The sequence below is a fragment of the Zeugodacus cucurbitae genome, chromosome 2 (assembly GCF_028554725.1).
Source record: "Zeugodacus cucurbitae isolate PBARC_wt_2022May chromosome 2, idZeuCucr1.2, whole genome shotgun sequence".
Classification (NCBI taxonomy): domain Eukaryota; kingdom Metazoa; phylum Arthropoda; class Insecta; order Diptera; family Tephritidae; genus Zeugodacus; species Zeugodacus cucurbitae.
In genome coordinates, this window is record NC_071667.1 from 15112228 (window position 1) to 15126676 (window position 14449).

Sequence of the window (14449 nt, forward strand, 5' to 3'; positions counted from 1 at the left end):
GAATCTCCAACTGGCGCCGAAATGCGAAGAAAAGAGAGTGGCGCGCTCTCATCGATTCGGCTATAACCGGCTAAACGGTTGAACGCCAATCACATACATACAAGTATAGTAGCTAATCCCAACACCATAAATATAATTACATACATTTTTTTTATTAATTGCAATTATTCATATACAAATTATATTTAATTGATCAACGGAATTTAATTTTCTTTTGCTCAGAGTTGTACACAGCATAGGTACAACTGAAATATATTATTGATAGAAGCCTCACAGATCCTACTTTAGGTACTTGTTGTGTTTCACCTATGACTAGTGTCCGTTTAGGGCCCACTCTATGGTGCCAAACGCTCATAGACCCAGCCGTCTTCACCTTTATGTATCAAATTGCCATCGACTTCCTGAAATTAAAGCGTTCAATTAGCATATGCATATGAAGAATTCTATGTGTGGAGTAACTAGATGATTATATACTAGAGTTGGACAGAATTCCACGCAATTGTATACTAAAATACCTTCTCAACTTCTAGTCCACGGCGAAACTGTATGCGATCATGTAGGCGATCGGTTTGTCCCTGCCAAAATTCGATAGTATGTGGTCGTATAAGATAACCACCCCAATTTGGTAGCGGTACCTCGCCATCAGGTCCCAATTTCTTTTTGATTTCCTGTTCAATGTCATCCAAGTGCTGACGTGATGGTATACGCGAACTCTGCTCGCTAGCCAAAGCACCGATTTGGGAGGCACGCGGACGTTGATGGAAATACGCTAGTGAATCTTCTTTAGATATCTTCTCTGCCATGCCCTCGATACGTATCTGTCGACGTAGTGGCAACCAGTAAAGTGTCATTGCCACATTTGGATTGTCCGCAATATCTTGTGCTTTGTGACTGCCATAGTTGGTGAAGAAACGAAAGCCGTCATCGGTGACATCTTTGAGTAGCACAAAACGATTTGAGGGCTTACCGTCTCTTAAAAAAAATTCAAATGTGATTACGCATAATAAAATGTTATTACTTTCTACTTCTATACTTATTCACTGTTGCTATGCAGGCGGCATTTGGCTCGATGAGTTCCTCTGTCTTTACCGCTTCCTCTAGCCATTCGCGAAATAGCTTAATGGGCTGCTTTACTTTGATATTTTCTTCGAGAAATACGTCTTTCTTTTCACGATATTTCATACGAAGCGCTGTGAAATATTTCATGTTTTTAAGTGAAAAAGGCAATGATTAATATAGACAAAACGAATGATTACCTGATAAATTCACTGACGAAGTCATTTTCTTTACGCCCAGCAACTGTTGTAATCGCACTGATCGGTGGAAATGCACAAAGGGTGTTTGTTATGTTATATGCTGCTTTAATTTTTACGACTCTTAGCTGGTTTACGGGAAGATAACACTTACTTTTGTTTATTTTCTTTTCTATTAATATCGACTGAACGTGTGTGGTCCGACAGCTAGTTGAACAGCGACTTGCTGTGTGATTGTTTACCACGTAAGTTGCTCTTATCTATTCTCTTCTCTTATCTGTTCCATTCTGCGCTCCAGCTGTTTTTGACAGTTCCGTTTTGTGCTTTTTTTCTATTATGACTTGCACAGCTGACGCTAAAAGCTTCGCAGTGAAAAAGCTTTTTGTTTTGAAAACTTTATTTGTCGTATAATTAAGTACACTGTACGCATTCATGCTACAAATTGGTTTACAGCACATATGTAGTATGAACAGTTTGTTAACAGAGTCATGTTATTTCTTGACGTTTCGCGCTGTTAATGGCTTTTAATTATTATTTAGTTCAACTTAATTAAAATAAAAAAAATGTTTTTTTTTTCAAATATTTACAAATTAAATCCTTAACTTAATTAATTAATTAATTTTTCAATCGAATTTGTTACACAAACTAAACGCTTTAGAATTTGTTTCCCAACTTCTTATTACTTTAGCGCACTGTAAATAGTGTTGGCAGCATCTTTTAAGACCTATTTTCTCAGAGAAACACTAACGGAAGAGTTAGAAGGAACGAAATAAAACTTCTTAATAATCCGAAGTTTGGATTGAAGAACCTCAAATTAATTTTTTTCTGAAAATAAAAAAACAAAAAATATTTTTTTGGAAAAAAATAAATTTACAATCACCACTGTGGCTGCATTTTAAACTATTTTATATATATATATATTTGGCGTAGGAACCGCTTTAAGCGATTATAGCCGGTTTTCATTTAAACTATTTTACTTTTATTTATATTATGCGAAATTAACTAACCTTTCATTTTTAAGGTAAAATTTTTGAGAAAATAGCAACTTCACTCAGCACCAATCGTACCAACCCTGACCGAAAGCGATGTAAACAAGATTGGATGTAAACAAAATATACAAATGTAATGAAGAAGCGCATAGAGAAAGAGAGAGCAAGAGTACTAAGTTAAAAAGAGCAGTAAAAATAGTGGTAAAAAAACGAAATGCGGTACAAGGATAATGATGACGATGTACCAGGCTGTCAAATCAAATAAGCATTTATTCATAAACGGCTGTTAGACATACGAGCGTAAGGAACTTGTTTTAACGCAGAGCAATTTCGAAGTGGCGGTGTGGCAGGCAAAAAATAATACAAAAAAAGTAACTGCAAAATTAAGTGAAAACCCTGTGTGTGTGCGCGCAAAAGCAAAAATATATTGTGGAAATATGTATATCAGTTAAGGCAAATAAAATGGATGTGATGGCGAAAATTTGCAATAGAATGCATTAAAGTGTTGTAAAGTAAAGAAAATTTGCTAATTAAAGCGAGCAAATTATATACATAAACACACCTCAATCAAATTATTAGTTAGAGATATATAATAAAATTAATATATATGTACATACAAAGAAAAGTATATGCGATTACAGTGCAAGCAATTCACATTTATGTTTAATTTATGCGCATGTATCTGCGTTGTGCGATATGCATAAATCTGTACGAATATAGCAGTAAGGCACACTAGGCGTATGAGTAACCTAAAAACACAACTGAATCACGCGACAAAGTTAGACCACAAAGCAAATAAAAATAATAAGTGATGAATTAATTAATGAAGCAGTGGAAAGTTTCGAAATTAAAGTGAATTTCAGTGCGATTTGCAACAGCTTAAACACACAATCAACAGCAACATACGCAATTATAGTATTGGAATTAATAATTTCACGCGAATACAATTCATTTTGACATTCAACACACACACCTACACACAAATTGCAGCGTAAAGTTCAAGTTGCATAAATTGGTGAATAACATAGTTATATGCCCATTGAGTGCCTTATTACCTTTGATAATAATCCCCAAGGTGTTTACTATGCTGGGCAGGAGCTGTCCGGCATTGTTGACCTCAGCGTCGACGCAACAAAGCGCATTAAAGGTAAGCGTTATATGTATGTAAGAGAAGAAGTATTTGCTATCTTGCAGTTTTCATATATTTACATTTAAATGTGAGCTATAAACATGCCTGACATGCATTTAAAGCGTTTTTCGCTGTTTTCAATTTTGCAAATTGGATTAAAATTGCAGATAATATTCCTGCACATACTTGCATACAAGTGCGCAGCACAAAATATAGCAATACGTCAGTGGCGTTAATATATATATTTTATAACTTAGTTATGCATGTATTTGTACATTGTCACCATCGCCGATGTCATCGTTTCTGCCATTTCTTTCGTGCTGTTTCGCGCCTCGTTGGCCGCATTGCTTGGCGCTACATAAATGCCCTGACCCAGCTCAAGCTGGATATGCGTTTTGTTGCTTGCATTTGCATTCTGTTGCTGGCAAACTGGCTGGTGTGCAAAGCAATTGCGTCATTAATTTTAGTTGCGTCATTAGTTTAGTAATTAAATGGATGAAAATGTGATTACATTTCAAATTAATTGCATTATTAGCTTTTTAATTAAATGCCAATTATTAATTATAAGCTTTGGTATAAATTGTGCATTTGGAATATTTATGCCATAAAATTATAGATCTATAATCACTTTTGGCGAGCCTCAGCGGTTACCGCTTCTGAGACAGACTACAAAGAGGAATTCGAAAGTTATTGAATTGATATACTTTTATTCTAAAAAGTGAAGTAGTCTCTATTCACAAGCACACTAACCAACTAAAGTGCTCTCAGAAGCCATGTCTCATTGTTTTTCAGACCCGATCAATAATCGATAATATTTTCTGTAAAAAAAAGGTCCATGATTCTGCTGCCAACTACAACCTTAACCGAACCACGCCCAAGTGATTTCTGGTTTCATAAAAAACTAGCCTAGTCTGGCTGATTCGGGATAGTATATGCTGGAGATCAGATCAACAGGTCGACACTATCGGAAGCGGGCATTTCGTGGATCAAATAAGGTTTTAGAATGGATGATCTATATAATTATGGCATTATCTCAGTAAATAGTAAAAATTAATAAAAAGAAGATTAACCCAAAGGCAATAGAAAATAGTATTTTAGAGTATAATAAAACATATGACATTAAGTTAGATGTGATTTGTCGATTCGGCCGCTTTTATACCAAAACTGGCAAGCTTCTGTGACAATTCAGTACTTTTTATGTTGTTTTGGTTAGCTAATAGATGTCATACTCATAAGTCACACTTGGAATAAGAAATCATATATAAAAGCATATATTCGAATAAACCATTTGACTGTTCAATCAGTATTTATTAAAAGCTACTATAATTTATAATAAATAAAAAAAGGAGGAATGAGTGGCGCGCTCTGGTGGATTCGGCTATAATCGCTTAAAGCGGTTCCTACTCCAAATATATATATGTATATATATATATAATTTTTGCCTGAATGCCTATGTATTTTTTTATTATCTCTCACTCAGTGACAAAATTTAAAATCTTACATTTATAGCACCAAGAAATAATTTTTCTAAACTACAGTCATATATATGTATACTGTCACCAAAAATAAAAAATAATAGTTTATATAGTATAAATACAGCAGGGGCTTGGCATATTACCGTAGATAAGTTGACTTTTTTCTTTACTTACATATACTATGTGCATCAGCAGACATGTTTGAGGCTGACGACATAGTATTGTCGCGACATTTGCCATTCTACAAGTTTACATATACTGGTATATGCTTTAATGAAACCTAACGACTTTTGTTCGTAGCTTGTACATGCTAAAAATTCATTTGCTTGCAGAAATAGTATTTTTGTGCAAATGATTGTGTAAATTCTAGGGAAATTGAACATATATACATATAGTTGTACAAATATAGCCTTGATGGTAAAGGGGGCTTCATTTGACAAAGCAAACAATTTAGTATCAACATGTTAAATTGTTTAATTAATTTTTTGGTTTTTTCACTTAAATTCACAGTTTTGAAATAATATTTAAATGTATTTCTCTAAAATAACAGTATTTAAGAGTTGAATGCTTAGACGCAGCGAGATCAGTTTTATTACGGTTCAATGTTTATTTATAATAATAATCTGAAAATATTTATTCTTTAAATCCAATTCCGATAATAAAAGGTTTTATTTATATCTCTTTCCTAACTACTTTCATTCATTCATAGTCGTAGGACCCTTTATGAAGTGCTTAAATAGAGAGTATATAAAAAAGAGAAACATAAATACACACGATGCTTCGTTATATATGTACGTATATGTGGTCTGCTGGGCAACATTAATGTAATTACTGTGTATGATAATTTCATTCTGTAAACTATTCTGGAAATTTGCTGTTCTGTATTTGCCATAGTACGCCCAGTTTTATATTAAGCCTTGATTATATTGAATTTTGTAGGGGTTGCTATTTAGATGCGTTTAGTGTTCGGTTGGCATGAGTCAGTTGGCATGTTGATTGCCTGAATGGGCTGGCACGTGCCCAATATTTGCCGCCATAAATGTCAACACAGTTATTAAAACTCTCTACTTCAAGCGGAAAATTGGAAATTCTAAAATGTATTAATTCATATCAGACACATGACAAACGAATTTAGGGAATACTAAATAATAGTTTTAAATCGGTAGTAGTAGTAATACTGGATCATATCAATCGAATAAATATAGATATGTCTGCATACAATTTGTTATAAATTTCATATAATATTTATTAATGCATATTTATCTTTTTAATTTCATTAAATATTAACGCCGCGATTTCATTCAAATTTCCATATTTTCCAAATCATTCCAGCCATACACATCACAGTTAGCGGTTATGCGAAGATACGTTGGATAAAAAAAGGTTATCCGCGCGATAGTGAACGTGCTATGTGTCGTGCGTATCGCTCATATCTATCGTCGCGTTCGTATGTGCTCGGCTCATGTGCGAGCAGTTCGTGTATGGACTGGTCGGCCGGCGATTACTCGTATACGTTTCACGTAATACTGCCAGACAATCTGCCCACCTCATTCGATGGTAAATATGGGCAGATACACTATGAGATTATCACCACAATCGATCGGCCAGCTCGATATCCGAAGGTCTTCAAGTTGCCATTTACGGTGATACAGCCGTTAGATTTGAATTTGGACACGATTTATAGGGTGAGTGAGCATAAAAAATATGTTGGAGAGATTTGGCTTCATTAAGAAAATCAAATATATTTTTTATTTTAAACATAGGTCCCTCTCGAAATCCTCGATCGCAAACGTTTCTGGAGCTTTTGCTGTCCTACAGGCCCGTTAACTGTGAAATTCTCCACGCCCTATTGCGGTTACGCACCCGGCCAAAAAATTCATTTCGTCCTTTATATTAACAACGAATCGTCCATTGATATCACGGACTGTGAAGTCAAACTGAAGCAGGAAGTGAGTTACGAGTCGCATGATCCACAACATGAGTACCGTTATGATAAACATCTTATCGCACGCAAACAATTCGGTAATGTTTTGCGTTGGAGTCGTAAAGTTTATCGTGGATATCTCAGTTTACCCTCCATACCGCCGTCGTCATTGAAAATTGTATGCCCCATTAATATCACTTATCTGATAAAGATTATAATTAAGCCAACGGATTTTCATTGGAAGATGAAACTAAAAATACCGTTAACTATCGGTAGTATACCAATTATAGATAGTATGGCAGCAGCGGCAGGCTTGCCAAGTTTATTAGAAACACAATATGCAATTAGACGTGGATATTATAATGGGCGCCGACTGTTGAGACAGAGCGCAGACGAGACTGGAGCGGAGCAGACAGCTGATGTGGCAACGGAAGAAGCCGCTGGTGAGTCACCGCAGGAGAGTAATGAAGCTGAAGCTGCTGGCGGCCGCAGCGATATACCAACACTGCTTATAACCGATGATGACAATCCGCCCGATTATAAACTAATGAGTGAGTAGAAAAGTGGTCTTCGTAATTGGTACCACATCATTTAGATTTTAATGTTGTTCTCTACAGTGCCGCCTTCGTATGAAGATGCCATGGCGTTAAGTGATAAATTCTGTGATGACAGCGAATACTTGCAAAATGTCAGCTTAAGTAGCATTGTTTCCAATGAAACGACCGAGTCGTTTAAGCCACGCTATCCCGTCTACTACGAGTACGAGACTCCCATCATACCGCCCGGTAGTGATGATTCTACCTCCGATATTTAGAATTGAACGATTGGAGTACAAACCAAAAAACTAATTTTCAGTTCAGGCCATAATTAATAATAAAATTTAATTAACGTTTTATTTGTTAATGCATTTTGTATGTAGTGGCTCTTATGCTCTCATTTAGGTATCGAGAATGTTGGAATGCCAAAATTTTAATTTTAATTATTTTTTCTAAATAATTATTAAATATTTTCTGGTTAAATATTAAGAGTTTAGCTAGACAATTTTAAATTAAATAAATTTACGAAAGTTTATTAACTCTCATAAGTTCGTCAATATTATAAAATATTAAAACTGCACGCACAACAAAAAAAATCAAACTCTTAATTATATAACTAGAAAAATGTCTGTATTATTTGATGGGAAAGGAATTTGAAATTGCACTATACTTCTACTATTTTTCGAAACAATATTTAGTGCTTCTGACACAATGTCTGCCACCGGTATTTTTTGGCCTGCCTGCTTGTATGTGTGCCTGCCGAATATTTAAAATATAAAATATTAAGCAATTAACAATCATACTGAAAATAGTTACAATCAATAATATAGCATATATAGTGTCAAGCATATATAATTAATATATATATATTTATTTGTATTAATATGTATTTGTATCAATAGATAATAATACATTTTTGACTTAACTCATGTTTAAGCTATTTTTGAACTCTAAGCAATTAAATTACATAAATTAAGGCTTAAGAAAATATTTATAACTATTATTCAACAATAATACCATGCCTTAACAACACTATTTAGAAGCACATTTAAATATATGACAATTGACATTTTTTCTCTCCGTCAAAATAAATATACTACACTAATAATAATCATAATAATGATAGCTAGAACACTTTAAGTATATAAAAATATACAAACTGTATACTCTCCGCTATAAAATACATACTTCTTCTTGCATAGGATGTTCTTTTAGAGGTATAGAATTTCCTTCAGGGATAGCTGTCAAGCCAACTGTCAGAAGAGACTCATATGTTTGACATTTATGTTTAGTATAAATAAAACGGAGGTCCGGAGAAAATTTTATGTGGTATATAGAAATCTGAAAGGTTCAATATTAGTAAGTTTTTATTGCAAATTTAAATAAACTGGTGGGTTTCAAATGTATGTCAATGTAGATTTACTATATACTGAGTTTGTTCTATACTGACTAGTTATCATGAAGTATTTAAGCACAAAATTTGGTTTTTTTGCATGAAACTGAATTTATAAAATATTTTTTTAGAATTTCTAGTATTTTATAATAAAATTAGTTATAATTTGATAATAATCCTTTGGAATGAATTAATTACTTATCTACGTATTTATTGACAATGTACTTTAATAATTTAAATGTAAATGTTTTTAGATTTCTGCTAAACTCACCAGTAATGTAATTAATTTTTGTCTTTCCGCACAAGATATTTTCTTTTAAATAATTATAATTAAACATTTATAAAGAAATATATGCTAATCTGTCTTTCGTATTCCTTTACTTTCTCCACATTACTCATCAAACACGTAAATAATCGCTCATCAACAAACTCGCCATGCGCAACACTCCAACTGTATTTCCAATATGCAAAAAACAAAATCCTCGCTAATATTCCCACTGTCTTTGTCCCTCATGCGCCCAATGTATATACATACGATCGACAACTGCTACTTATACTACTCTAACGCCTCAAATAGAAACACTCTACGATGAGTCACCCTCGCAACTGCGTATCGAGTTACAGTCATCGGATTCGACCGATTCATCACATCAACCGCTTAGTGCCACCAGTTTCAATATCTTTCGTAAAGAGAAGAAATAATGTAAATATTTATTAGTTGTAATAAAGAGACACTTAATTTAAATTTATTTCAAATAGTGCATTATTCCTGCAGTGAAATGAACTACTAGTTGTAGACTACTTAACTTTAAATTGGTAAACCTCGTTGACTTTTCGGACTATTTCTATCAAAATAAAAAATCTTTGTATCTCTAATTTTTTCTGGTAAGTTGGATTTGTCTGACTAATTTGTCTAGTTCGGTTACGGTAAGAAAATTCAGATTATAAAGTATTTTTTCAGACTAGTGTGGTCTAAGTAAAAATTTTTGCTATTAAATAGTATTTGTCGGTATGTTTGTTCGAATCAAGGATTTCAGGTTTTGTGACTAGTAAATTTGGAACAATAATTTTAAGTTGTAAACTAGTACTTTTCCGACTAGTTTAAAGTTTCACTGCAGGAACTTTATTTCATTCGACACATGAAGTATACGGTTATCATTTCAATAAGTCTTTTTGTATTACATATTTGCTAATTGTTTTATAAAAATGGCATAGTGGATATTTTCATATTTAAGCTAAAATTGTTGATACTAACTAATTTAAAAGTGATATATAATTATATATGTTTTCAAAGCAATATTCATTACACACTTCACTTGTACTTAAATAGTTAAGATATAAAATTTGTATCAACAATAACAATTTAATCAGACGAATACATGCACACTCACAGACCACACTTTAAAAGTATTAGTATTCATCAAATAGTTTAATAAACATAGCTATATACTCGTAGTTATTTAGATAACTAAAATTTAAAAACAAATAAAGATTAATAAATATACAAATATTTTCTGAGCAGCGATATTAATATGATGGCACTTCACACTTTAAGTAGCTGACTTAAAGCCGTCTGCAAACACAAGAAAAAGTTGTTGGCTATAGATAAGGCATACATGGAAAGCATACTAAATTTTTTCCAAATTCATGAATTTATCACAATTCTTATTATTTTGAGCGACCAATTTTTAATGAAGCAGTTAAAATGGCAGCGGTAGAAACATCTCGCTTAACAATTTGAGATGAATATGAGTGTTTTCAGTGAGCATTTATTTAAAACAAATTGTTCAACATAATAGAAAAGTAATGCAAGGGTACTATAAAAAAAATATCTTATTGTTCAAATTGTAGAAATAGTCTGAACGGTTCACTTGTGTAACACAGAAATTCTTAAACTCAATTTTGATTATATAGTGTGTTATTTTTCTTTGACGATAAATTAGTTATAAATATTTGTAATATAGCCTACAACTCAACTTCACTTCAGTTGAAATTTTACAACTTTTCATTACAACTTAAAATCTATTGTCGGTTTTTTAAACGGTACGAAGGAACATGTAGAATGAGCGGCTAGAGCTCTCATATATGGGGCAAAGCAAAGTAGCAAATTGGACAATTCCAATTCATAAGCCTACAATGACCACGATTAATTTTAAGAATAATTTCTTATGTAACTCTGTAGTTATTACGATTATATTCCAAATAACAGACATTCTCCCAAGGTGCTACAGCTATTTTTTTTTTTTTTAAATTCGGAACTCTGCTACTAGTATATGAGGCTCATAGATTGCCTAGTAAGTGTAAAATATTTTTATCCAGCTTTGATTTGTTGAAGCATGTCTTGATTTCGTAATATGAAGTAGAGGATTCCCAATGTCTGAATACTCAGAAATATATACATATGTAGAAAAGGTTTATAATTGCCTGTTAAGAGTGGAATGTTATTATGTCACCATAGTCACTTTAGAAATAAATTTCATTATAATGAAAAATAACGGTAAACTGTTTAAAATCAAAATATGCATTACAAAATGGCATTATACAACACACGTTGCGTAACCAGTCAATGGAATTTTGTATAAAAAAAGTGAAACTATAAATTAATTAATTGAATTAATTAACACAACAAATAAAAGCGCACAGTAAACCGTATAAGCCACATAAGCGTCTTCGATGTGTAGCTCCTAACAACTCGGTGTGAATATGATTAATTTCGTGTTAGTAATGTTCTCAACAGATTCTTCAATATTGCGGTTAAGATAAAGTAAGGAATATCTAAATGTTTTAATATATGTACGTGTAAAAGCACAACACTGCTGTCATTTTTAAAATATGTAAATGTTTCCATAATTATTGGCCAACATGAAAGCAACTTGCTTGTTTGGAATAGTTTATAGCGAATCAAAATATATTTTCTAACAATAAATAAATAAAATTAAACAATAAAAATATAATGTTTTAATATTTAAAAAAAAAAAATAAAAATTTGTCATAATAACTAGAGTAAAGTTGTCAGAAATTATTTTGTAAATGCTTAAAACACAAAAGGAGTACATTGAATTTAAAAACATATTTTCTAAATCATCTTAAAATGCCTTTCAAGCAATGCAACACCAAATATGTTAAATTGAAAAACATATATATTTATCAAGATTTATATAATATTTAGGCTAAATATTATTTTCAAATTTACAATCAATATACCAAATAAGTTTTTAAAATTAAGCATTTCCTAAAACAGATTATATTTAAATATAAATACATATTTATTGCAGAGAAGAAAAGGAGATGCCTAAATATAAATAAAATTTTAAGCAAAAAAACAAACACTTTCCCAAGAAATCTCCCTGTTTATTTGTATGTATGTTATTTATTAAGCCTTTAAATGTGCATTTCCATACTTTTTTCCTTAAATAAAATAAAATTTAATATATATCAAAATTAGTGTTTGATTTAAAGCTAAAATATTTGAAAACATAATCATTTTAGAAATATTAGTGGCTTTTAATTAACGAAAAGCTCATAATTTATAATCTTCAATACTTAAAAAAGAAGAGACTTATTGGATTATGGACCATATATATATGTATATGTAACATTTATAGGGGATGATTTTTAGTTTTATAATATTTTTGAATTTAAAACAACTACATATGTCGCAATCGTCACCTAAGGATTAGTAGTCAAATAACGAAAATGGACAATTATTCAGTTACACATTTCAAAAAATTATTATTTAACAATTTATTATTTAATAATATTAAAATTAGTTATTAAAAATAATAAAATAAATTTAATCAAAATTTGTAAAAAAAAAACTGTTTTCATAAAATTATCTCGGCGTAGGTTTCGAATACGTAGAAAATATGAATAATAACAATAATAATTAACGAAAAGCTCATAATTTATAATCTTCAATACTTAAAAAAGAAGAGACTTATTGGATTATGGACCATATATATATGTATATGTAACATTTATAGGGGATGATTTTTAGTTTTATAATATTTTTGAATTTAAAACAACTACATATGTCGCAATCGTCACCTAAGGATTAGTAGTCAAATAACGAAAATGGACAATTATTCAGTTACACATTTCAAAAAATTATTATTTAACAATTTATTATTTAATAATATTAAAATTAGTTATTAAAAATAATAAAATAAATTTAATCAAAATTTGTAAAAAAAAAACTGTTTTCATAAAATTATCTCGGCGTAGGTTTCGAATACGTAGAAAATATGAATAATAACAATAATAAATAATTATTAATAATTCTTAAATCATCAGTCGCCCGGAGGCTACATACAAGTCGCACCATAAAGTGAAAAGAGGGCTGCGACTACATATCTGTTACTTATAGCAAATATCCAAACGTTAATTAGATATACGAGCAGTGGAGGCGTTTACTGTGGGTATGGTGGGTAGTTGTACCCACACGGAATTTTTCGAGTGGGTAATGATTACGAAAAAGAAATTAAATAAACTTAACTGGAAAAAAATATTTTTTTTTTTGGTGAAGTTGGCAACAGTTCTTCTAATTGTCAATTTCAGAATGAAACAGACCAAAAGAAAGACATTCTTTTGCCGTCTCTTGCAGCCTATTGTCCGACTAGGTACGTCAAAATAAATTTGTGTTTGATTTTATTTTTACTATTTTCTTCATTACAGATGGGTGTTACGTGTAAAATCCCTGAAGGCTGTTAGAGCGAATTACGCTATATTGCTAAAATTTTTTCTTTGTCGATCTACGGATAAAGAAATAGACAGTTCTGTGTCAGCCAAAGCGATAGGGTTTTTTGAGTTCATGGCATCGTTCGAAAGATTTTTTATGTTAACAATGATAATCGAAATTTTTAATCGCATCGATATATTGAACACCGAACTCCAAAAATCAAACCTTTCTGTTACTGACTCCTACAAAAAAGTGAATTCTGTACGTGCAATTTTGGAAGCTTCTGGTGAAACCAAGTTTGAAGAAGCTTGGAAAAAGAGTACGCAAAGCGCTGTCGAACTTGAACTTGATGATCCTATGCTTCCTCGTCAATGCAAAATAAGTAAACGGCTCGAGCAAGGCACAAGCGAAGCCCATATATTTAAATCGCCTGAAGAATATTATTGAAAACAGTTCTTTGAAGTGTACAACCAGCTGATTAAGTCCCTCAGAAGTCGTTTCGAAAACGATTTTGCTCAATTTTTCAAATTATTGGAACAACTTACATTGTGCGCAACAGAAAATGTGGACGAAGTCCTTAAATTTTATTAAAAAGATTTTGACAAGGAACGACTTTTAAGCGACAGAAATATGTTTTGGCAATTGGTGAAACGGCAAAAAAGAAGTGTCAAAACGTTCCAAGAAATTTTAAGTTTTTGCAAGGAGCTCGAATGGTGTCAGGGGCTTATACCTGATTTTATACGTTTTGTGCGAATGTTAATAACGATTCCGGGATCATCATGTTCGAACGAAAGAAGGTTCTCTGTCCTTCGAAGATTAAAATCTTATTTACGCTCAACCATGCTCCAGGACAGGTTAAATAATGTGGCTATTTTGCACGTTTACGCAAATAAAGCATCAAAATTAGATTTAAATTTGTTAATGGATAAGTTTATAGCAAAATCGCCGAGAAGAAAAACTGTTTTGTAATAAATACATAATTTTTTTTTAATTTATTTTTTTATTTATTCTACCCATCCGAAATTTACATGAACCGCCGCGCCTGTATACGAATACATATGTATAAACATAT

At 31.8% G+C, this 14449-nt stretch overlaps 3 protein-coding genes across 3 annotated transcripts in view; 2 read left to right on the forward strand and 1 right to left on the reverse strand.

Moving 5' to 3' along the window:
* The window catches only part of LOC128924111 (uncharacterized), a 521511-nt gene that overhangs the window by 80821 nt on the left and 426241 nt on the right, over positions 1–14449 (forward strand). The window lies entirely within an intron of this gene.
* On the reverse strand, positions 132–1494 carry LOC105219330 (pyridoxine/pyridoxamine 5'-phosphate oxidase). The gene is made up of 5 exons (XM_011195387.3): positions 1408–1494; positions 1257–1313; positions 1034–1190; positions 516–972; positions 132–401 (listed from the first exon to the last, which is right to left on the reverse strand). Coding segments are annotated over exons 1-5 (738 nt in total). The 5' UTR covers positions 1409–1494; the 3' UTR covers positions 132–335.
* LOC105219331 (arrestin domain-containing protein 17) lies at positions 2385–12062 on the forward strand. The gene is made up of 5 exons (XM_011195388.3): positions 2385–3389; positions 6179–6531; positions 6610–7321; positions 7388–7555; positions 9277–12062. Exons 1-5 carry the CDS (start codon positions 3275–3277, stop codon positions 9399–9401), a joined length of 1473 nt encoding a protein of 490 aa, XP_011193690.2. The 5' UTR covers positions 2385–3274; the 3' UTR covers positions 9402–12062.